Source organism: Triticum aestivum, chromosome 1B (genome assembly GCF_018294505.1).
Source record: "Triticum aestivum cultivar Chinese Spring chromosome 1B, IWGSC CS RefSeq v2.1, whole genome shotgun sequence".
Classification (NCBI taxonomy): Eukaryota; Viridiplantae; Streptophyta; class Magnoliopsida; order Poales; family Poaceae; genus Triticum; species Triticum aestivum.
This window is the reverse complement of record NC_057795.1, coordinates 425,840,110-425,865,599: the sequence shown is the minus strand read 5'-3', so window position 1 is coordinate 425,865,599 and position 25,490 is coordinate 425,840,110. Positions and strand designations below refer to the sequence as shown.

Sequence of the window (25,490 nt, the reverse complement as noted above, 5' to 3'; positions counted from 1 at the left end):
GACAACAAACTAATTGCCGCGCTTGACAAAAAACAAGTGCAAAAGAAATGGATGAGATTGTTCCAAAGAAAAGATACACAACAGAAAACTAAAATTGAGAGTCGAACCTCTTCCTGGCAGCTACGGGATCGATCCTAGACCTCTTGCCAGCAGAACCCTGCCCAACATCCTCTGGAGCCCTCCCCCTCCTTGATGGCAAAACCCCCTCGCCTCTCGCAGCCGTATGTTCTTTCACTTTCTCCGGTGGGTGGGCACCTGTTGCATCCTTGCCCTTGTTGCCGCATGTGCGAACTTCAGCGTGTTCATCGTCATCGGTGTCATCGTCGTCGTCCTTGCTGAGGCCAGCGTCTCCATCCACATCATCCGGTGTGTCATCGGGCTCTTGGGAGCTGTTGTAGTCATACCGGCCACGGCAACCGGTTGGCCGATGTGTACGTTCTGGGACAAATGAAGTGAACTGCCTCGCAACCGCGTCGCTGTCAGAGGCACTGAGGGACGTCCACCCCTCAACCAACTTCCTGAGCAGGCCGGTCATTCCGGATGCAAACTGCCCAATTAGATGCTCCACTGGTGCCCTCGCCTGTGCACGAAAACAAGAAGCATCAACAAAACAACACCCTACTGCATTCGCTTCCGCGACATCAACATGTAATCCACGGCAAACCGTAGATGTGGACATTTTGATTACCTCAGAAGGGCAAGACGGAGCTGAGTGCACGTCCATCCACTTTTCAAATTTTTAAGGCCCCCCAAACACGCTGTAGTCTATAGCATGCTTGGCCATCAGCTATGAAAAACAAAAAAAGAAAATGTAAGCATGCCTTATAAACCACGAACGGTTGCGTCATGTCAAATTTGTAAGCATGTCGTGTGAAAAAGACATAAACAAAAACTAACCTGTAGTTTTCCATATGTGCCATCAGTTGCCCTGTCTGCGGCAAGCACAGCCTTGACAGCGCTGATGGTCCACGCAGAAACAACAAACTTGTGAGTAGGCGGCGGGCCTCCTATCCCGGTGAAATCCACGGTGGACAGATCAAGAGAGTCGACATACATGAGCTGATTTAAAACAATTTTGCAAAGAAAAGAAAATATCAGTTGCCATCGTGGTTAATTTGTAGTTCAGAAAAAAGAGAGCAGGATAATGTATGATCCAACGATAATATGTATGTGTTAGTTGCCATCAAAGTGTGATGGCAGTTGTCATCCTACTGCGATAGCAGTTGCCATGCTAATATGAAGGTAGTTGCCACATTGTCAGTATGACAGTTGCCACGTTGTCATTATGGCAGTTACCACATTGTCACTATGGCAGTTGTCATCTTGTTATGACCAGATTGTCATGCATGAAATAAAAGTACGTTATAAACAAAGAGTTCGCACAGAGATCTGGTGAAAATAAATACCATTAAGTGCAGACGACAACCCTTCTGGTACATCTTGTTTTTGAAAGCATCGTGGAGAAAGTCGGCAATAAACTTACACCAGTTCATACTCTTCACGTTTTTCAGATTCGCCTGCACCACACAAAATTTCAGGGCAAAAAAGTTTGCCGCGTCAGAAATCAAAACGGAAGAAACGCAACGAAAACACTAGCAGTAGCAAGCATGGATCATTCACCAGGATGGGGAAACATTTGTTGCTTGGGCGAAGAGAAGTGGTCGGCGCGAAAACAGCTGAGATGAGGTACATGAGTAGCTTCATCTTGAAAACTTCTCCGTGCGTCGTCATGTCCTGCAGAGAATCTGCCAGTACAGACGTGTTCAGCATTGCCTCCAACCCAGGAAACAAACGGGCGAACAGCTCTTCCTCGATCTCATTATTAACCTCGTACGGGACTTTGATATGTCCCCGAGGCACACCCAAAGTGCAGAACATGGATTCCTCATTCAATGGAAGTCTTCCCCGTCCCGGGATCACGAATTCCCTGGAGGCGGGATCGTATATCTCACCAAGCCAGTCGCATACCGGGCTGACAAGGTTCGTACACCGAACATCCATCAGAACCTGCATACCCATCTCAGCAGCAGCTCCCTTTTGATCGTCAGTGAATTTGTCAATCAACACGGTCAGACGTTCCTGGGAGGCTCTGTTGCGAATACGTTTCTTCTTCTGCAAAAAACAAACACAAAAGTGTTGAGCTGTTGCCATGTTTTTGCAATGTTATGAAATTTTAGTTCATGATGGACGACTATAAAAAAGATCTAGCTGCCAACAAATAACATAAATCAGGAGGAGGGGGGCGGGTGTGCGGACAGTTACCTCATCGCCCTCTTTTCTCCGTCCAGTTGCCTGGTTACGTTGAGGTGGATCCATGAAATCGTCATCATCACTTTGATGATCGCCACGAGCCATTCTGCTGATGTAGGAACAGACCAAATTGTTAATGGCGAAAATGTAAAATGCAATGGGTAAGCAGTTGCCACCTAACAGAAAAATATTAACTATTTGAATGCAAATGTGGTTGCCATACTATGCAGCCAGTTTGCCACACTGTCATATCTGTATTGTGGCAACAGACATTGTGTTCACATACTGCATTGCAACATGATTATACAAAATCCAAAGTGGCAAACACGCCAACTCGATGTGCACATTAGTTCCGTCCAGTGCTACCGATTGTGGCAACTATCAAAGTTTGGAAACTGTCGCAAATAATTCAGAAAAAAAACAAGTCTCACAAATGAAAAAGAATGTTTGAGGTTACTATTATGTAAATTCAGTAAAAAATCAGTTTGCCTCGTTCAAGAGCGTGTATGTGGCAACTATCTCATTCATTCAGTAAATTTTAGTTGCCCCCCTTGTGTGTGAGCTTGAACACATTTGTGGCAACTATGACAGTCAGTTTCAGAAAATATGTTGCCGCAGAAGAGAACACATTTGTGGCAACTGCCACATTTGTTCATGTAGTTTAGTTGCCACACACCTGTTCACGTTCGGTCATACTGCCATAGTTGCCACATTCAGAAAGCATATTTTTTCTGGTTACTTATCGTACAAGTTCAGCAAAATTAAAATTTGCCACATGGGAAGAGCATGCGTGTGGCAACTGCCATAGGAGTTCAATGAAATTAGTTGCCACCTCGTTTTGGGGTGGCAACTATGACAGTCATTTTCGAAAATCTGTTGCCACATGGGAGAACACGTTTATGGCAACTACCACGTTTCTTCAGGTAGTTTAGTTGCCGCACATTTGTTCACGTTCAATCATACTGCCAATTTCGTCACAGTCTGCAGTTTCAACCCCAAAACTAGACTAGATCTAGGTTTCAATGGCAACTGCTTCAACCTCAAAATCACCCTTACAATTCTCGCGCGAAATGGCTGCAACCCCAAATTTTGAACCAATCCGCACCAAAACAACCCGGCAGACAACTCTCAAAATCCAAATGCAAGACTAATGCGTTGCCTACGAGCAGGCATAGCCTCACCGACGATGCCGCCGCAGCGGCGGCGACGAAACTGCCCACTCCCACGAAGCAACGGCAGGCACACAACTATGGCGCACCGCCGCAGCGGCGGGAACACCGGCGCACCGCCGAATCGCCGGAATTTCTAGGAATGGATCTAGAAATCGAACAGGGAGGAAAGAGGGGAACAAAATCAGGGAGGGTATGCGATAGATGAAGCGAGCATTACATTCGACCCGCACGCGTTCCGGCGACGCCGCTCCGCTCCGACGAGCACCACCAACGCCCGCGAACACCGTCGACTGTCCCGCCTCCGCTGTCGCCTTCTCCCCTCGCCTTCTCCTCCAGTGGACTGTAATGCGAGTGGGTTGTGCCAGTAAATGCGACGCGGGGGAGAGTGAATGGAACCGTGAGGGAGAGGGTGGCCTTGAACCCCTCAAGTTGGCTTGGTGGGCCCCGCGGGACAGCGACTGAACAGGACTCCAATTCCTGGTTCTTCCCGAACGCGATTAAAATTTGAAGTGTAATACAATAGGCAAGCACGTACTAGTCCAGTCGGAATTTCGTTAGGCTCATAGTATAGCAGATATAAATGCATCTGCACTATTCGTGGAAGAGGAGTTTCCAAGGCACCACTGAAAAGATCGACAAATCCTGAGGCGATATCACGGTACGTGCGCGGGCGCGCATGGCCATGGCGATGTCAACCGGCGACCGTGTCGTCAAGAGCAATCTCGTCACCGGTCTCCTCCGGTTGAGCGGGACCATGCCGACGATGACGGCAGCACCAGCGGTGGCGCCGCCCGCGTGCCTGCTTGGAAACGGCACCAAGACCGTGGTGCTCGAAGTCGACGCGCTGCTCCTCAAGTCTTCACCGCCGTCGGCCGCGACGCTATTCCCGCCTTTCTTCCTCGTCGCCGTCGAGGCCGGCAGCTTCGCCCGGGGCCTCCTCCTGCTCGCGCTCTACCCGTTCCTGCACCTCATGACGCACGCGATGTGTGTAGAGGCCATGGTCATGGTCAGCTTCTGCGGGCTGCGGCGCGACGAGGCGGCGAGGATCGGCAGGGCCGTGCTGCCCAAGTACTTCTCTAAGGAGGCGACGCGCGTGGAGGCGCTGGGGGAGGCGAGGGAGGCGGCGACGGGTGAGGTGAAGGCGGCGGCGGTGAGCAGGTCGTTCCCGACGGTGATGGTTGAGGCGTTCTTGAAGGATTACGCGGGTTTCGACGCGGTGATCGGTAGGGAGGTCAAGGGGGGCTACGGATACTTCGCCGGTGTAATGGACGACGGGGAGACGTACGCGGAGAGGCTTAGGGCTGCTCTCAAGAGAGCGGAAGAGAACACTACGTACCATTACCCGAAGCCCATGATCTTCCACGACGGGCGGCTGGCGTTCACGCCGACACCGGCGGCCGCGCTCGCCATGTACGTCTACCTCCCCTTCGCCGTCGTGCTCTCCGTCGTCCGCATCGCCATCTACACCCTCCTCCCGCGGCGCCTGATAGGCCCAACCGCCGAGCTCGCCGGCGTGCGGGTGCGCGTCACCGGCGCCCCTCCCGCCACCGCGAACGGCGAGAGTGGCGCCTCGGGCGGCCGGCTCTACGCGTGCAACCACCGCACGCTCCTCGACCCGATCGCCATCTCGAGCGCGCTCGGAAAGCCCGTGTTCGCCGTGACGTACAGCCTGAGCCGGATGTGGATTTTTAGAACAGCTGCACCCCGGCCCTTGTATCCTGGATGTCCAATCTTGCTTTAAGATCTGTGCAACACAACTAACTTTTCGTATGAAAATTTCTCTTTTTTGTTTCTCTCACATAAAAGATGTCTTTTATGTGAGAGAAACAAAAAAGAGAAATGTGTTTGCACGAATCGCGATGCGTAAAATGGATGGCTAGATAGAGAGGGCCCTGGTGCAGCTGTGCTATTTTATATTTTCGAGCCTGAGCCCCCTGTCGGAGCTGCTCTCGCCGATCCCGCTGCTGCGCCTCACCCGCGGCCGCGACGAGGACCGGTGCCGCATGTCGTCGCTGCTGGAGCGGGGCGACGTGGTGGTGTGCCCCGAGGGGACGACGTTCCGCGAGCCGTACCTGCTCAGGTTCAGCCCGCTGTTCGCCGAGCTCGCCGACGAGGTGAGCCCCGTGGCGGTGGACGAGCGCTCCACCATGTTCTACGGCACGTCGACGTCGTCGGGCGCCAAGTGCTTCGACTCGGTCTTTTTCCTGATGAACCCACGGCCGGAGTACTCCGTCCACTTCCTGGAGCCCGTGCGCACGGACAACCCGCGTGGCAGCATCGAGGTCGCGAACCAGGTGCAGGGCGTGCTGGCCGGCGCTCTCGGGTTCACGCCGACGGCGCTGGCGAGAAAGGACAAGTACTTGCTGCTCGCTGGTAATGAGGGGGTTGTGTCGACCAAGGCAAGCAAAGTCATCTAGGATTGTAGGGATTGTAGGGGGTCGTGTCATTGATTTTAGACCCCGATAACTGCCACACACGTATGGTATATTCGATATGCGCCCACACACCGTGTGTGGTGTGAGCAGGAGGCAGCCCACATGGGTTGTGTGTGGACGGACATTAGAATTGCCCACATGTGTGGGCGCGGCTACTTCGTGCCACACGCCAACAAGTACTACTCATCTTCATCTCGCGCGTGTGGCACAAAGCAAAAATGCCCACACGTCCTGACGCAACTACGCTAGGTACACCGTGGGATGATGATTTAGTTGCCATCCTGGTTGGCAGATGTAGTTATCCGGGATGGCAAGTGTAGTTGTAAAACAATGGCAACTCTATCTGTTTCGATTAACTATAATAGTTGCCATGTCTAATTTACCTGGTGATTCGTGCGGATATTTTTATTTTTTTTCCTTTTTTATACTTGATCGAGTCAGTTAGACGTGCAATTATTAGGTAGACAGACCTTAGAATATATACATAGTAGGATTGTACTTAATTAGGCCTCGATTTGTAGGACTTTTTGTAGTGGATTCCTATAGGAAAATTAGAGCTCTTAGGTTCGTAAGAAGGGATTTCCTATGTAGGATTGGTTTCTATCTTTCACATTTCAAAGAAAAAGAAAATTGGGTTTGTTTAGTTATTGCACATCTAACTTCAATCAAACTAAAAAGAAAGAAAATTACAAAAGAACACGTCTACACAAATCTTCATGTAAAATCAATGGCATAGAACTTAAATGTACAATACTTAGGGCACATCTAGACGTGCTTTAGCAAAACTGAAGGAAATTAGCTCAAACCTTATGGAAAAATTTCTATCCTACGAATCGAGTAGCACCCTTTTTCCTATAGAAATTGAGATGTATGACATCTCTTTCCTATTCCTAAGATATTCCTATCCTCTGAACCAAAGGAGGCCTTAACTTTCATGAAAGATTAGTCCTATCCTCTGAACCAAAGGAGGCCTTAACTCTCGTGAAAGAGAAGTCGAGAACACATGCAATGCATAACGTGGATAGGACATAGGACATACCGCTCACAAATGTAAATATACCCACACATATATTATGTTGCCCACGGGCAACATTCTATCATAGCCATAGGTAGTAATGGTCATAAACTAAAATCTGGATCAGCCCAATGTTTCATACGGTACCTGCCAGATGACAGTCATTTAAGGAATATATATGGTAGTCACTAAAAGGGCGAGCCGACTCCATGTCAGTTTCAGTTCTCATGCTGTCTTTCCTAGAGAGGTATGATCTCCACATCATCATGATCGGCCTTTGACGCTTCATTCTCGGATGTGGGAGCGTTGTTCTCGGCCATGCTCATCTCTTGCAGCGGCGGTGGGTTGATAATGGTCATTGGAGCAGCACTGCTTTCTGCGAGGCGGCCTTTCCTTTCACGATGCTCCTGACAGTTTGCGCACAAGTGGAAGCAGCAGTGGACTATGCTAGGATAGCATGGAGAGTTCTGGTGGAAGCAGAACAATATGTGATGGTTAGCGAAAGGCCCGTGATACTGATGCATGAAACTAAAAGCCCAGCCCGCATATCAAATGCTAGACGTGACAACTGATTAGAATTAGTGACCACAAAAAGACACTATACGTGAAAAGGTGGTCAAGGACCCTCCATGCTCACAATGATGAGCAATACAGGGTTGATGAAATGGTCTGATAATTCAATGATATAACCAGCTACCGCCAGTGGACAATGCCAAGCAAAAATTTCATGACAGTGACAGAAGTTCGCTGGATGACATAACTCTCTCGTCCAAACTACAGAACTTTATTTTAGTTAGGACCAATAAAACATAACTTTAACCATGCAGTTTGCTTCTGGACGCCTGCATACCTGATACAACTATCTCAGATGGAGAATGCAATTGTGTAGTTCTTATAGTAGAAATAAATACAACTGTTTGTAGACGTTCTTCTAAATGCGATTTATCATGACACATACAAAGAAAACAGTGGAAGAGAGAAAGAAGTACCTCGAGATGATACCTCCTCTGAAGCTGTTGACGAAAATTACCAGTATATATAGAGCATAACCACCAACCGAACACCAGGCCTTCACCAATCAGGACTGATGTGTCTGGTCAACACCATGGAATATAGCCGTAAGGATTGCCAATGCAATGCCACCTTCAACACAGACAGCATGACAAGTGCAGGGTGTTGTCCATGGGATATCTTCTAAGGGCCTGAACATTTCGTCCAAACAAAACACAGGGGCAGAATAGTCCAGTCCGGCCTAAAAAAGTAAGAAGATCAGACACGTAAGTGGTTCAGAAGTATCTCAGAATATAGCAGTAATATATATGAAAACTGCACGGACTGAAGCATAAAGGTACAAACATCACAAACCCTATGATGACACAATTTGAATAAGAAGGCCCCATGAATGAAAGTCAGTAATAGACTAAGAGCAATTATGATTAGTAGACACATCCGCAAACTTTATGGTGGTCCTTTTAGTGCTTAGATTAATATCAGCAACTCTTCAGTAAACCTGGAGATGGTCCCTCTTGTGATTAGAGATTCAGCTGCTCTGTTTTCAAGTTCAGAAGAACGGTATAAAGAACAACGGAGCATATTACAAGATCCATCACTACAAGAATTTTAAAAATATCCAACCTATGAAAGTCAAGAAAGAAAAAAGAATTAGCTATTCCATTAAGCATTCAGGTTTCGGCCATGTACGACGCAGTCATTTATGTGCTCAACAGTTTATCACAATTAACACTTATAGTGGGAAAGTGTACATGTACAAGAATTTTCAAACAGATCAAGAAGAAAGACATCTTTAGATCAAAAGCATTGTAGTAAAAGTAAGCGTCACAACTGCTAATTTTTGCTTCTTTGAAACAATGGAAGTTGCAAATTCTTTTCAATATGAGCACATTCTCACAGCACATTGATTTTGCAAAGAGCCTAAAAGAGCTAAAATGATAACCGACAGTCAGCTGTAGAAGTGTGTACGGGGTGTAAGACAATAGGCTTTGGGGGGAACCGGCACAACCCTCTAGGGGTGGCCTATCACATATATATATAATGAGGTGGTATACAACGTTACAATATACACATGTAAATACAGTCTAACACCCTCCCTCAATCTTAGCCACTTTCTAATGAATCTAGAAGGGTAAGATTGCGCCTGCAAGTCTCAAACTGTGGCAAAGGCAATGGCTTGGTGAAGATGTCAGCAAGTTGATCCTTGGAAGAAATAAACTTGATCTGTAGTTGCTTCTGAGAGACACGTTCACGCATAAAGTGATAGTCAACTTCAATGTGTTTTGTTCGGGCATGGAATACCGGATTTGCAGAAAGGTATGTAGCACCGATGTTATCACACCAAAGAACAGGAGGCTGTGATTGGGGTATACTTAACTCCTGAAGCAAGGACTGTACCCAGATGATCTCTGATGTGGCATTGGCCACAGCCTTATACTCAGCCTCAGTACTGCTACGCGAGACAGTAGCCTGTTTCCGAGCACTCCAGGCAATCAGGTTAGAGCCAAAGAAGACAGCATAACCCCCCGTGGATCGCCTGTCATCCGGATTGCCAGCCCAGTCTGCATCAGAATATGCTGAAAGACAACCAGAGTCAGACGGCCGAATATGCAAACCATGAGCCACCGTGAAACGAATATAGCGCAAAATCCGCTTAACAGCAGACCAATGAGTGTCACGGGGTGACTGCAGATACTGGCAGACTCGGTTAACAGCATAGGAAATGTCTGGTCGCATGATCGTCAAGTACTGGAGCCCACCAACAATACTCCTGTACTCTGTCGCATCAGAAGAAGAAAGAAGCACACCATCAACAGCATTGAGCTTATCAGTGGTAGACATGGGTGTAGTCGTCGGTTTGCACTTAAGCATCCCAGCTCGCTGCAACAAATCCAGAGAGTACTTCTTCTGCGTCATAACAAGGCCAGCAGCACGAGAAGTAACCTCCACACCAAGAAAGTAATGAAGCTTCCCAAGGTCCTTGACCGCAAAATCAGCACCAAGTGAGCGAACAAGCGCAGTAGCAGCCGACTGAGAGGAGCTGACCAAAATGATATCATCTACATAGACCAACAAGTACATAGTAACCTCAGGCCTTTGAAGAAGAAACAATGAGGAGTCAGCAGTTGATGATGCAAAACCATGAGCACGAAGAGCCATTGCAAGACGAGCATGCCAAGCACGAGGAGCCTGCTTCAGACCATAAATTGCCTTGGACAGACGACAGAGATGATCAGGGCGATCCAGATCAGAGAAACCCGGAGGCTGGCGCATGTAAACCTCCTCCGCCAAGACACCATGAAGAAAAGCATTTTGAACATCAAGCTGACGAAGAAACCAACCTCGAGTAACAGCCAGAGAGAGAAGAAGTCTGATGGTAGTAGGCTTGACCACTGGACTGAAGGTGTCTTCATAGTCAAGTCCAAAACGCTGTCGAAAACCACGAGCAACCAGATGAGCCTTATAGAGCTCAATGGACCCATCAGAATGCCTCTTCACTTTGAAAACCCATTTGGAATCAATGACATTTACCCGTGATTGTGGAGGAACAAGAGTCCATGTCTGATTGCGAAGAAGCGCTTGATACTCCTGCTCCATGGCCTCTCTCCAATGAGGAATGCGCATAGCAGCTTGATACGTGCGTGGCTCAGAGGATGGATCTGCGAGAGCAGCAGACATGCACGCCGCTAACCAAGCAACTGTGCCATCGTGACGTTGCTTAGGCTGAAAAATGCCACTCCGACTGCGCGTATGTGGACGTAGAGCAGCAGCAGGAGCCGGCGGAGGCGAAGGTGACGGAGACGTGACGGTCGCCGGAGATGCAGGAATCACCTCAGGCGAGCTCGGGACAGACGACTCCGGGCTGCATGGCGAAGACTGGCCCGACGACAGGGGCTCAGAGGCCATGGGCGAACCGAGAGTGGGCGAGGCCAGCTCCGGTGACACCGGCCCAGACGGCCTTGGCGAGGCGAGAGCAGGCGAGGCCGGCCCTGATGAGAAGGGCCCAGACACCCTAGGCGAGGCAGGGGCGGGCGAGGCCAGGCCTGGTGATGACTGCCCCGACGCCCTGGGCGAGACGGGGACCGAGGAGGCCGGCCCAGTCGGCGGGGTTGCAGGGCGCGATGATGGCGAAGGCAGCCCAGAAGCCAGAGGCGACCGGGCCAGGACGTCGATCGGCCGTGCATGAGCATGGAAACTGAGGCCATGCAGGGGCGCCATGTGCTCCTCATGCACAACAGAAGGTGCCGAGGATGAAGGCGATGGCGACGAAGAGGAAGATGGCACTTCCAGAATCTCCAAACGAGCCCCACGACCAGTGCCTGCACCATGGTTAGGCAACAATAGAGGAGAATATGCAACATCATCAAATTGGTCAGAAGCAACAGAGGATGAATGCATGACAGGTGGCTCGGTAGTGAACACAGGGAGTTTGGCAAAGGGAAAAACATGCTCATCAAACACAACATCCCGAGAGATGTAGACACGATTAGTGGGCACATGAAGACATTTGTATCCTTTATGAAGAGAGCTATAACCAAGAAAAACACACTTCTTGGAACGAAACTCGAGCTTACGCTTGTTATATGGACGGAGATGGGGCCAGCAAGCACACCCAAACACCTTGAGAAAGGTGTAGTCCGGTTGTTCATTAAGGAGAACTTCAATGGGAGTCTTCATATTCAAAACACGAGTGGGAGTACGATTGATGAGAAAACATGCAGTGGTGAAAGCATCACTCCAAAAACGAAACGGAACAGATGCATGGGCCAAAAGAGTCAGACCAGCTTCAACAATGTGACGATGCTTACGTTCTACTGAACCATTCTGCTGATGTGTATGTGGACATGCTAAACGGTGAGTGATCCCAAGCGACTGAAAGAAGGAGTTGAGGTTGCGATACTCGCCACCCCAGTCCGACTGAACATGAACAATTTTGTGCTTGAGAAGGCGTTCAACATGTTTCTGGAACTGAACAAAAATGTCAAACACATCAGATTTACGTTTGATAAGATAAAGCCAGGTAAAGCGGCTGTAAGCATCAACAAAACTGATATAGTAATTATGACCACTAACAGAAGTCTGAGCAGGACCCCATACATCTGAAAACACAAGTTCTAAAGGATGTTTCACCTCACGACTGGACTCCGAAAAAGGAAGTTGATGACTCTTCCCCTGCTGACAAGCATCACATACTGCTACATCTTTATTACTAGACACACTAGGAAGCTCATGACGACGCAAAACATGCCGGACAATAGGTGTGGCCGGGTGACCAAGACGAGCATGCCACTATGACGGAGATACCCGAACTCCACTGAAGACGCGAGCGACGCCAGGATGCTCCAGATGATAGAGACCTTGGCAGAGCCGCCCACTAAGAAGAATGTCCCTCGTGCCCCGATCCTTAATAAAAAGATCAAAAGGATGAAATTCACAAAGCACATTATTATCACGAGTGAGTTTAGGAAATGAAAGAAGATTACGTGTCACAGATGGAACTCGAAGAACATTGCGAAGTTGAAGACTCCTATTGGCATGTCTAGTGAGAAGTGATGCTTGACCAATATGAGAGATGTGCATACCTGCTCCATTGGCGGTGTGGATCTTGTCGGAGCCATGGTAGGGTTCACAAGTGTGAAGCTTCCCCATCTCACTGGTCAGGTGCTCTGTCGCCCCAGAGTCCATGTACCAGTGGGGATCAATGGAGTAGGACTGAGTGTGTCCCTGTGGCTTCTGCGGCGGCGGACGATCAGCCATGGCGACCTGACGAGCAAAGTTGCGTGTATCCTTCCCGTCATTGCCGAGACCAAGAAAACCCCGCTGGAAGCGCTTGTGACACTTCGAGGCCCAGTGCCCATCGCGACCACAAAGCTGGCACACACGTGGACCGCCAGCCCCTGGTAGCGTCGCAGTAGGAGGAGGGGCCGAGGCGGGTGGTGGTGACTGCCCCGAAGGAGCCCTGGATGAAGCAGAGGAGCGACCACCCTTGGTGGCGGCGGCGTTTGCCGAGAGGGCGCCGTTGCCCCTGGATCAGCGCGTCTTGACTCGTTGCTCAGTAAGCAGGAGGCGTGAAAAGACCTCGTGTGCTGGCATGGGCGTGGAGTTGCCTCTCTCATTGATGATCTCGACTAGGGCATCATACTCCTCATCAAGACCATTGACAATAAACGAGTTGAACTCGGAGTCGGTGAGGGGCTGTCCAATGGAGGCCAGCGTGTCGGCGAGACTCTTGACTTTGTTGTAGAACTCAGTGGCGGTGAAGTCAAGCTTCTGACACTCCCCAAGTTGGCGACGGAGCCCAGATACACGAGCCTGCGACTGTGCCGCAAACGAGCGCTCAAGAATAGTCCATGCCTCGTGGGACGTCTTGGCGAAGACAACAAGCCCAGCAACGGCCGGAGAGAGCGACCCCTGGATGGAGGAGAGGTTCGCCTGATCCTGCCCTGTCCAGACACGGTGAGCCGGATTATAGACCGGACCGTGCACGCTGTCAACCAGCGCAGGAGGGCAAGGGAGAGAGCCGTCGACATAGCCAAGCAGATAGTGACTCCCAAGAAGCGGAAGAACCTGCGCGCGCCAGAAGATGTAATTGTCCGACGACAACTTGATGGTGATGAGATGGCCGAAGTGAAACGGCGGCGGCGGCTGCGATCCCATCGAGGAGACTGGCTGAGGTGAGACCACCGTGGAGACAGTCAGAGGGGCAGCCGACGCGGTGACAGAGGGCGCGATGGCCGCGGTTGACGCCGCGAAGCCTGCCAGCGCGACGTCCTTCGCCACCAGCGGCGCAGTGGCCGAGGGCGCGACAGCCGCGGTTGACGGGGCGGCGGCGGTGTGGGCCACAAGCGCCTGCCCGGGCGAAGTAGTAGCCGGCGGGAGCGCGAAGAGGGAGCCGACGCTCCGTGTCCCGATCGACGCCTGAAGGGAGGCGGCATCCAGCGGCCTCGAGAGAAGTGCCACGAGGGAGGCCGGCAGAAAACCGGTGGCGGTGGAGCCGGACGCAGCGGCGGACGTCATAGCAGTCGGGCGACGGCGACGGCGGGCGCGGCGGCGGCGGCGGTGGCGGCGGCGGCGGCGGCGGTTTAGGGTTTTTAGGCGGAAGCAGACGTAACCTAGCGTGATACCATGTAAGACAATAGGCTTTGGGGGAAACCGGCACAACCCTCTAGGGGTGACCTATCACATATATATATATAATGAGGTGGTATACAACGTTACAATATACACATGTAAATACAGTCTAACACGGGGCTGTTTGGTTTGTGCCCCAACTTGCCCTGCCAAAATTTTGGCATAACCAAAGCAAGGGCATGACCAAAATTTTGGTGTGGTAGTGTTCTTTGGATTGTAGCCATAGCACGCACCAATTTTTTGGCAAAATGTTTAGGTCTCAGTTTGGTTTGTAGCCAATTAATATGCCAAATATCAGCATCTGAGGTCTGAACTTGAAATTTTTATATAAGGAGCCCATAAATCATGATGATCAAACATTCAGAAAAAAGAACAGTAAAGGAAAGTTCAGAGAAGCAGCATGTACAGGTTTTTGACCGAGTGAAACAAACGTACTAGCCGACTTGATCGATACGATCAGAGGAGGCGTACGTATACAAGCTAGCTAATTAATTTTCCGCCTCACGTAAGACCAAAGCATAATACGCGGGGATGCTAGCAGGCTGGCAGCCAATATTTTGGCGGACGAATTCGCCCCACGGCTCGCCCGCGTACTGGCGAGAAGCATGGGCAAACGCCGGCTGGGTTGGGCAAGCCAAATATTTGGTGTCCAACCAAACAACAGCCAAAACTCATGGGCACGCCAATGTTTTGGCAAGGCCAGCTTTGGCTCAAAACCAAGAACTTTTCCAATACGGAAAAAAGAAGGGTCGTCTTTAACATTAAGAACATGATAATCGAAGCCAGACGTTACGACTGCTACTCTTTATTTCTCTCAGACAATGACCAGTGCCTAATCCCTTCCCACATGAGCACATCATCACAGGCTAATTTTGCAAAGATAATAGAAGACCAAAAAGATAACAGAACTTCAAATTTGCAAACCATAAAGGCTTGCAATATGATACAAAAAAGTGTATGTGAACAATTAATATTTCAAAATAAAGAAGTACTCCTAAGCAAGCTATAAAAAAATTAAGAAGTACTCAATTTGGACTGTTCAGTCATGAACCTCTACCCCTCTAGTCTAGGTAAAATACTCCTAAATGTAGGGCAGACACGCTTCAGATCAACTCCACATTATAAATTTGAGTTATATGTGTAGTATAAGACATAAATCAGCATCGGGTTGGCTTCAGTTTACAACTGAGTTATATGTGCAATGTAAAATATCAACCATGCCTTTCTCATAGGCATGAGAAGGAATTAATTGACTATATGTTTAGTCTACCATGGTTTGTTCCTTGATTAAGTTCACGGTTGTTAATGAAAAAATGACAGAGAGGTAGAAAATTCAGATTTGCAAAGCATCTTTGTTTGAAAACTGTCTCAACTGGTACCACGTAAAAAGGAGGTAACACAAAAATTCTGACAGGCAACTGCTCACTAAACTAATGTGGAAATATTTCACAATGATCTATGAGAATATAAATATTGTTATAATTTGTAATTAAAATTTCGAAAGAAACACCTTTAGTGCTGAAAAATAGTCTGTAACAAACACATGCAAAAAAGGAAAACAATAAAAGCCTAAATGAAAAAAAGGAGGATAGGAGGTGTATGGGCCATCCTTGTCCAGCACACATGATATTCCTCTTTTCTTTACTAGAGGGAGATTCACTTGACGTACGGGCTTAATACGCAGGACCGCTACAGGATCGCTAAAGGATTTAAAACTAAAACACCTAACCTCTGTCGGTGACACTTCAGTAACACTTCAATGCCATGGAAACAAACATCTAGTTGCTGAGTTGTGCAATGTGTGTAATAGCCACAAACCCTGAGCTCAACCACAGCAACACAACCTCATCCTGTGCAGATCCACATGAAAATTCCTGCCAACTCTGGCACATCAAAACTACCACGAATTTTGAAGGTGTGACCCGTCTAGAGCGGGAGGAAGTAGCAGAACTAGATCGGCTAGGCAGTTGAAGGGGGGACCAAATGCAAAGGCGAGAAGGAAATTCCACGTCACTTACAGCTCTCGGGGTCTTCAGCGCACCCGAAGATGCCGGTTGTCCACGGCTCGTCGGCCGGCGCTCGGTGGCTCTCAGGCAGCACCTGCCCGCACTCGAAGCACTTCCTCTGCTCCAGCTATACAGTCACACGGCACAGCGCCCAATATCAGATCGGACCATCCCGATTCCCCGAACAAGCAATCGCAGCAGCAGCAACTGGAAGAAAACGAGGATCGCGCGAGGAATGGCGAGACCGACCTGCGGGACGGCGACAGGCAGGTTGAGCTCGCCGGGGCGGATGTCCTCGACGCCTGAGGCGGAAGCGTCCTGGTCCTTGGTCAACTTCACGTACCGCGACGGGTGGCTGCGGCTCGCCTCCGCCATTGCTGTCCTCTCCTCGCTTCGCCCCCGAGGGTTTTTGGGCTGCCGACGAAGGGGAGGAGGGCTACGCGGTGGGGAGTGGGGACGGGTGCGAGTGGTGGAGTGAGATCTGGCTCCCGACGCGTCCGACGGTCCACGGTCAGGTCAGGTCAATGACGGTTCAGACGGGGGGCATCACGCAAAGGTCACGTTTGCCGTTTTGTTTTAGGACACTTTTTTTTCTTTTTCTTTTTTGAATGGCCACATTTTTCTAATATTGAACATAGAACCTTTTCAATTTTTGCATCTTGTCGGGCACACACTTTATTCCATAATTTGTGCCAAACAACAAAAACCATGACAGCGAACCAACATGTGGTTGGATGGTTAGAGGGACCGTGATATCCCCAGCCCACCGTCGATGACGAGGTGCCTACGCTGACTTTGTTAATTTCAAGATGATATGCGGGCTCAGTCTTTCGAAGGTGTTGATAGGGATAGGGGGTGTGTGTGCGTTCATAGGGATGAGTGTATGCGCATATATATGAGTGCTTGCATCTGTACTGTGTTAAAAAAACATGACAGCGAGCAATATTAAACCGAGAGAACTTGCTTTAAAAAAACAAGAGAACTCTATGCGGGCCCTATACAACCGCCGCGCTCCACCCGCTCCCCACATGTTAGGCTACGGGTTCCCTTCGCATTTGCATGCCACTTTGATGGCGGGACGGGTGAATGTAAAGCCCCCAATGGATTTTTTTTTATCAAATTCAAGAAGAATTAATGGGGATTTTGTGGAGAAGTTAGGGTTCCGCGAATGGTGGATCGTGATATACATGAAGAAAAGACAACCTAACTACGAGTCTAGGACTGCATGTAATCTCTTCTCTTACCTTCTCCGAAGCGGTTGTTAGTGTAGTGATGTACATGTTGTTCTTAGGTAATGTATTTAAAATGTACGGTGATTAAGTAAACAACTGTCATAATAGCTTGAACTAGCGTTGTTGATCGTGTCTCCTTTGGTGCATCCTCACATTTGATAACTGAATTGGTATGTGTTGACTTATGGTCGGCAGCTTTAGAGATATCTTTAGTTGCACGATCCAAGCCTGACAGTGGGGATCTTGGATATTCATTGTGGTATTGTGGTTAGGTCTTTTAGAGTTAGAGTTTCCCTCCCCGGTAGTAGCAATGTGGTGATGATGGCAATGTTATGTCGATCAAGAATAAGATTCCCCCTACTCTCGGTCCACTTTGTTAGTGACGGTCTCATTGATGGCATAGAGGAGAGTGTGAGTCGTCTGGTCGCTGCTCTTTCTGGAGTGGTGGATTGGATTGTGGGCGTGTTTGGTTGACGTCCTCATCGCTTCATGCTTGGCCTAGAGTCTGCCTGAAAATTGCGTGAAGGGTGTTTGGTTTAAATCCAAAGGAGTAGAAGCTCGCCTGGCTTGGCGACCTCAAAACTTTGCTTAGCCTGGCCGCTGACCTAGGCACCTTGATTAACCCCGCCCAGGTGCTACAAACGGGTTGCCTGGGTGCTGCTTGGCAAACCATCTTTCTTTATTAGCTAGATTTTTTTGTGGGGCCAGGTCTGAAACAAACACTTTTTTCACTGTAATCCTTCTTCAGGCTAGGTACGCAATCAAACACTCCATGCCTAGGCAGGCAGAAAATTGCTAGTTCCCAGGCTGGGTCCAGGCATCAATTTTTCTCAGGCATGGAAGCCAGGTCGTGAACCAAACACACCCCGTGTTTCCGTGTTATGCATGTGGTATTCAAAAGAGTCCTCCAACATACTGGACAATGTCGCTTCGTGTCTTTGTCCTCTCGCTCCTTCTCCAAGCGGCGACGTTCAAACAACTTTGACATCATCAGGGAGCTTCTAAGGTAAGGCCTCCCTGAACATGTCTAACCGGATTTGGGTAGTCATCCAGCCCTCTTCATCGTGTCTTCTTCTGGATGGTGATATGTTTCCCAGATCAATATCGACGACGTCTTTTGGCTCAAACCGATAACTTCCTGCCCGCTGCATCAACAATGTTTATCTGGCTCTGATGTTGTTTTAGTGGTTGCACTCCCAATGGTGCACAGTGAGTGAAGCTCGATGCCACCCCTAAACCTCTGAAACAACAAGGGTGGTTTAGCGAGTTGCTCGGCCCTTTAAGCTCGTGCTCGTTAAGGCTTGACTCGTTAAGCTCGTTAATATTAACGAGCAGAAAACTCTGCTTGGCTCGGTTTGTTTGAAACTCGTTAAGCTCATGAGCGCTCGCGAGTGCTTGTTAACAGATTTGATGTGTTTAAGGTCTATATGATGAGTGTTTAGATGTGGTTTTTAAGAAGAAAGATGGTGACTACAAAGGGGAATGCACTAGTTTGTTGCCTCCTATGTAGACTAGACTGAATAGATGGCTGACGTTGTCACGTAAGTTGAAAATATGTGTTGTGTTGTTACTAACGAGCTTAACGAGCTACTCATGAAACTCATTAGCTTGTTTGTTAAGCTTAACAAGTTGAAATCGGTGATTGGCTCTGTTCATTAAGAAGCGAGCCAAGATCTTAACGAGCCAAACTCCCGAGCGCTCATCAAGCTCGCGAGCTACGAGCTTTTGATCCAACCCTAGTTGATTCCGCAAAGACATGTGTTTAATTTTTAATTTATTTAAGGATGGCCTCTAAGGGTTGGTTGAATAGATGAATCTGAGATTGTGTGATGCATATCGTATAATCGTGCCCATAGATACTTGAGGTGACAATGGAGTATCTAGGTGACATTAGGGTTTTGGTTGATTTGTGTCTTAAGGTGTTATTCTAGTATGAACTCTATGATAGATCGAACAAAAAGAATAGCTTCGTGTTATTTTACTACGTACTCTTGAATAGATCGATCAAAAAGGATAACTTTGAGGTGGTTTCATACCCTACAATAATCTCCTCGTTTGTTCTCCGCTATTAGTGACTTTGGAGTGACTCTTTGTTGCATGTTGAGGGATAGTTATATGATCCAATTATGTTATTATTGTTGAGAGAACTTGCACTAGTGAAAGTATGAACCTTAGGCCTTGTTTCCTAGCATTGCAATACCGTTTATGCTCACTTTTATCATTAGTTACCTTGTTATTTTTATAATTTCAGATTACAAATACTCATATCTACCATCCATATTGCACTTGTATCACCATCTCTTCGCCGAACTAGTGCACCTATACAATTTACCATTGTATTGGGTGTGTTGGGGACACAAGAGACTCTTTGTTATTTGCTTGCAGGGTTGTTTGAGAGAGACCATCTTCAACCTACGCCTCCCACGGATTGATAAACCTTAGGTCATCCACTTGAGGGAAATTTGCTATTGTCCTACAAATCTCTGCACTTGGAGGCCCAACAACGTCTACAAGGAGAAGGTTGCGTAGTAGACATCAAGCTCTTTTCTGGCGCCGTTGCCAGGGAGGTGAGTGCTTGAAGGTATATCTTTAGATATTGCAATCAAATATTTTAGTTTCTTGTTTTATCACTAGTTTAGTTTATAAAAGAAAACTACAAAAAATGGAATTGAGTTTGCCTCATATGCTTCATCTTTTTAATATCTTTCGTGAGAATGATGGAAACGAAAATTGTGCTCAAATGCTATAAGAAGAAGTCTATAAAATGTTTGGCACCAAATCTTTGAATGATGAGCATGATTGCAATGTTGTTAGTATGAACTCTTTGAATATCCATAGTACTAATGATGATTGCACTAGTCATGATGAAAATGTCTCTTATAAGCATGTCAATTTTTGTGGAGTGCATAGGGTTTGCAAGTACACACCAAATAGGGAAGATAGATTTTGCAAGAGGCATAAGTATTTAGAAACCAAATGGTTGCAAGAAAGGCTAGATGTTTGTGTTGAAAATTTAAAATTTCTTTGCCATACTTGTGAACTTTGCAATGAATGTGGTCATTTAAATCTCCAATGCAAATTGTTTCATGATCGAATCGTGTCCAAAAATTGTGATGACTTGATTTCCCTCGCACATCATAATGAACTTAGTTTGCTTTTGGGTCATGAAGAAATGAAACGTATAACTAAGCATATTCCAGAATATAATCTTGAGGAATTCCTTGATATTGATCTAGAGGAAATTTATATGTATTGTGCGGTGAATTGTATTGAAAATCCTTATATTGCCAATTACATAAAGAAAAGAAAGCAAATAGAAGATGAAGAGATACTAATGGAATGGAAGATACTTCCCAATATCCTCCTATTATTTCTTATGATGAATCAGGTAACGAGGAGGAGCTTTCTATTCAACCAATCTCATTAATAAGGAGCTCAAAAAAGAGGGTTAAACCCACATAGGATGTGAAGAAGAAAAGAAAAGACGCAGAAGCAAAGGTAGAAAGGTATCCCTCTCAAATGATGTTGCTCCTATTACTCGTTGTGATGATGATAATTGCTATACTATTGGTGCTATCCATACTATTAATGATGAGAGTGATTATGCTTATGATATGAAAAGGCCCAAGCTTGGGGATGCTATGTTTGATGAGAATGACATGTTTGAGAATATATTTGATGCAATTATTGTTTGTTCCAAGCTTGGGGATGCTATGTTTAATGAAGATGATATTTTTAGCCTCCTAAGTTTTGATATACAAAGTTGTTATGATGATAGCATGCCTCCTACTTATGATGATTATATTGATGAAAGTGGGTTTGGAAGAGTGTCAACTTTAGGAAGTAATGATCCCACTATTTTGGAGAATGTTGAATATTATTGTGATAATTATGAAAGTGGATTTGGAGAGGTCATGACTTTATTTAGTAATGATTCCACTATCTTGTAAGAGGTTTCAATTGATTATGATGAGAACAAAGTTGCTACTTATGATGATTATTGTGATGATACTTATGCCATAAAAAGTAGCAAGGATTATATTTATAAAACTTGTCATGATTATGATTACCCTTTTTCTGAACATTACTCTTTTAATGTAGAAACAATTTATAGTATTCGACTCTCTTATGATACTCCCACTATTCTGAATGAGAAGAATTTTGCTTATGTGGGGAGTAATAAAGTTTCTATGCTTGTAGATCATGGAAAGAATGCTTTAGGTGATGGTTATATTGTTGAATTCATTCATTATGCTACTGAAAATTATTATGAGGGAGGAATATATGCTTGCAGGAATTGCAATAATGTCAAGTTTCCTCTCTATGTGCTTAAAGTTTTGAAGTTATGCTTGTTTAGCCTTCCTATGCTAGTTGATTATTGTTCCCATAAATTGTTTGCTCACAAAATCCCTATGCATAGGAAATGGGTTAGACTTAAATGTGCTTATCATATTCTTCATGATGCTCTCTTTATGTTTCAACCCTTATCTTTTAGGTGATCATCATTGAAATCATCATGCCTAGCTAAAAGGCATTAAAGAAAAGTGCTTGTTGGGAGACAAACCAATATTTAACTTTACTGTTTTTGTGTGTTAACATGATTATGCTACTGCATTAATCATGTTTTATAGCTTTTGTTTTGATAAAGTGCCAAGTAAGACCTTTAGGATAGCTTACGGTGATAGTTGTGTTGATCCTGCTGAAAATCAGAAACTTTTGCACCCAGTAAATTAGTTTTGATAATTCACAGAAACATGATTTTGATATGATTATTTTTGCTATGGATTTGTACACAAATTTCTCAGGTTTTCCTAATTTGGTAGAATTTGTGGAGTTACATAAGTATTCGAGAGTTACAGATTACTACAAATTGTTCTGGTTTTGACAGATTCTGTTTTCTATGTGTTGTTTGCTTATTTTGATGAATCTATGAGTAGTATCGGAGGGTATGAACCATAGAGAAGTTATAATACAGTAGATATTACACCAATATGAATTTAGAATGAGTTCAACGGTATCTAAGTGGTGGTTTTATTATACTCATGGAGCTTACGAGTTTTCTGTTGAGTTTTGTGTTGTGAAGTTTTCAAGTTTTGGGTAAAGATTCGATGGACTATGGAATAAGGAGTGGCAAGAGCCTAAGCTTGGGGATGCCGAAGGCACCCCAAGGTAATATTCAAGGACAACCAAGAGCCTAAGCTTGGGGACGCCCCGGAATGCATCCCCTCTTTCGTCTTCGTTCATTGGTAACTTTACTTGGAGCTATATTTTTATTCACCACATGATATGTGTTTTGCTTAGAGCGTCATTTTGTTTTGCTTGTTGTTTGAATAAAATACCAAGATATGAAATTCTTAAATGAGAGAGAGTCTTCACATAGTTACATAATTATTCAACTACTCATTGATCTTCACTTATACTCCCTCTGTCCCAAAATAAGTGTCTCAAGGTTAGTTTACTAGACACTTATTTTGGGACGGAGGGAGTATCTTTTTGGTGGGCGCCAACTATCGTGGAATTAACTCGGGAATCCATCAGGCCTTGGGTTTTCAGTCAATCAGCAGAGACTTGATTCATGTAGATTGATCTGGCGAACTCACGTGGCCGCAAGCTGCTGTCCTAATCGCCGTTTGTACTGGCAGATGACACACATGACGCCTGCCGACTCTCTCTGATTACTTCTGTCAACGGAACCTGCCAGCTTTAACAATCGGCGGTTTATCTCTGGCGAGACCGATTTCCTACCTGTCTCGGTGCTTGGGGGTTACACAGACGCAACCCTAAATTTTCATGCCCAATCTTCCATGAACCGCCGCTGAAAACTCCTTCAATCTTGACTGATGATCTTTACAGTTAACGTGGATTCTTCAACGTCGGCTCTTGCTGATCCAATGGGTCATAGCTTCTCGATCCCCAAAAAAGATCCCTTCAAGAACTCAACACCACCGTGCGCCTGGCCCCACGGTGGGCGCCAACTGTCGTGGAATTAACACGTCAGATGTCCTTAGTGTTAGGACTTAGTCGCGAGGCCAACGCATCTATGTGGTAGCTTGAGAGGGGTTGAGCGGAATCAAGAGACGCAACACAAGACAAGGGTTTAGACAGCTTCGGGCCCCGGGAAACATCATCCGGTAAAAACCCTACATGCTGTTTGAGGCTAGATCTCATTATGATTATGAGGGAGTCGCCGTAAACCGGCGCTCCTCTAGTTGTGTCTAGCCCTATAGATTGTTTCTTGCTTGTCCCTCTTTGGGGAGCCCTGCCCCTCCTTATATAAGTTAGAGGGGCGGTTTACATGTGGAGTCCTTTTAGGATTAGGACTAGTCTCCCTTCTAATACAAACCGGATACAAGTCCGGGTCTTCCTTGTAAAGTAAATATTCCTCACGCCTTTTCTCCTAACCGGCCCACCATAGTGTGATCCGGCCTTCCATAAACCGCCCGTTGGGCCACCGGGACTTGTCGCTCCTCTGACCCGCCTGCCGGATTACCAATGAACCGTAAACCGCCATGTCCAAGTGGGTCGCCATTGAATTGCCAAACTCTAGCCGGGTCATACATCCGGCGGTTTATACCGCGGGGTATATCCCCGACAGAGTAGTTTGTCATTTACTCGTGTCCTTCACTTATATCCTATGAGTAAATGGTTGAATGATTTGAATATCATAAATCTGAACATATATGTTTCATATGCTTACCCCATGGGGAGTAATGACTTCACATATAAGAAGTAGAGGTGGTAAATTTATTGAAAGTTAGAAAACATAGTATTGGTCACTTGAACAATTCATGAAAGAATACTGAAGGAAGAGAAATTTCACATATAAATATACTATCTTGGACATCTTCTATGATTGTGAGCCCCATTAATTATTTTCAAACTTGAGCAAATTAGTTGAAGTTGGACAAGGAAGACAACATAATGAGTTACGCTTGGGTATATTTGCATAGAAGTTATATTGTTATAGATCCTCGAACATGTGGTGCTTGCTGTTTAGAATCCTTTGCTAGCCAAAATATCTGTACTAAGCGGGAATACTGCTTGTGCATCAAAATTCCTTGAATCAAGTTTCTTCCATGAGTGTCCACCATATCTACCTATATGCAGTATTTACCTGCCGTTCCAATTAAATTTGCATGTGCCAAACTCTAAACCTTCAAATAATAATCTGTTTTGTATGCCCGAATCGCTCATGTGGCAACTAGGGGCTGTCAGTATCTTCCATGCTTGGTGGGTTATTCTCACGATGAGTGGACTCCGCTCATCATTCACGAGAAAGTGGCTGGTAACTGGGATGCCCAGTCCTATGATCAAAGATCAAAAACAAAATCGCAAATAATTTAAACAAAACTCCCCCAGGATTGTTGATAGTTGGACGGCACCCATTGTTTCGGACAAGTCGTGGAGTGTGATTGTTGGTGGAGGGGGAGTAAAAACTTTACCATTCTGTTTGGGAACCGCATATAATGTATCTAGTATGGAAGATATTGGGAACTCTTGGTCGTTATGTTGACAATGAAAGCATACCTCTCAAAATTATTTTCATCTCTGTTTTAAAGCTTCAAGCTCTGGCACCTCTACAAATCCCTGCTTCCCTCTATGAAGGGCCTATCTTTTACTTTTATGCAAGAGTCAGTAGTATTCCTTTTCATTCCAACCTACTTTTTAGTTGGCAAGCATCATGTGATGGGGAAAGATCTGTGCATATATGGCCATTCAAATATATTTGATCATGGATTATTATTGTTGACAATTATCTATATGATAAGTAAGTTGGGAGGTGAAACATTAAGTCCCTATCTTTCTCTGTGTTTGATGGATGCTATTTGTTCTAAAAATATGCTTTGAGTGGTAGCAATCATGGAAGACTATATGATAGTTGAGTATGTGGGATTTGCTAAATCAAAGCTCTTACATAGACCCTTCCTGAAAATAAGATGAATTGCAATTGTTTGATGACTGAGAACATAGTTTGCTAGTTTTCAAGAAAGTTTATGGTGCATGCTTTAACATTTGAATATCTTGTTACTTGATCATGAGAAGTTTTATGAGATGCGCTACTGTTATGACATATAATGATGCTAGAAAAGGTGATTGAAATTATCGTTGATCAAACTTGTGCACCTACTAGCATTCACACTTCATAAATTATTTCTTTTATCATTTACCTACTCGAGGACGAGCAGGAATTAAGCTTGGGGATGCTGATACGTCTCCAACGTATCTATAATTTATGA

The 25,490-nt window shown here is 46.2% G+C and overlaps 1 protein-coding gene and 1 pseudogene across 1 annotated transcript; one reads left to right on the top strand and one right to left on the bottom strand.

Moving 5' to 3' along the window:
* Positions 1 to 3,972: 3,972 nt before the first annotated feature.
* Positions 3,973 to 6,239, top strand: LOC123128635 (probable glycerol-3-phosphate acyltransferase 2). Its single transcript, XM_044548703.1, has 2 exons — positions 3,973 to 5,102; positions 5,353 to 6,239. Exons 1-2 carry the CDS (start codon positions 4,099 to 4,101, stop codon positions 5,837 to 5,839), a joined length of 1,491 nt encoding a protein of 496 aa, XP_044404638.1. The 5' UTR covers positions 3,973 to 4,098; the 3' UTR covers positions 5,840 to 6,239.
* Positions 6,240 to 6,718: 479 nt separating this feature from the next.
* On the bottom strand, positions 6,719 to 16,525 carry LOC123128550 (cell number regulator 6-like; annotated as a pseudogene).
* Between the last annotated feature and the right edge of the window lie 8,965 nt (positions 16,526 to 25,490).

Coding starts and splice junctions, on each gene's coding strand:
- LOC123128635 (XM_044548703.1), top strand. CDS start 4,099: ATGGCCATGGCGATGTCAACCGGCGACCGTGTCGTCAAGAGCAATCTC. Junction 5,103..5,352: donor ACGTACAGCCTGAGCCGGAT/GTGGATTTTTAG, acceptor TTCGAGCCTGAG/CCCCCTGTCGGAGCTGCTCT.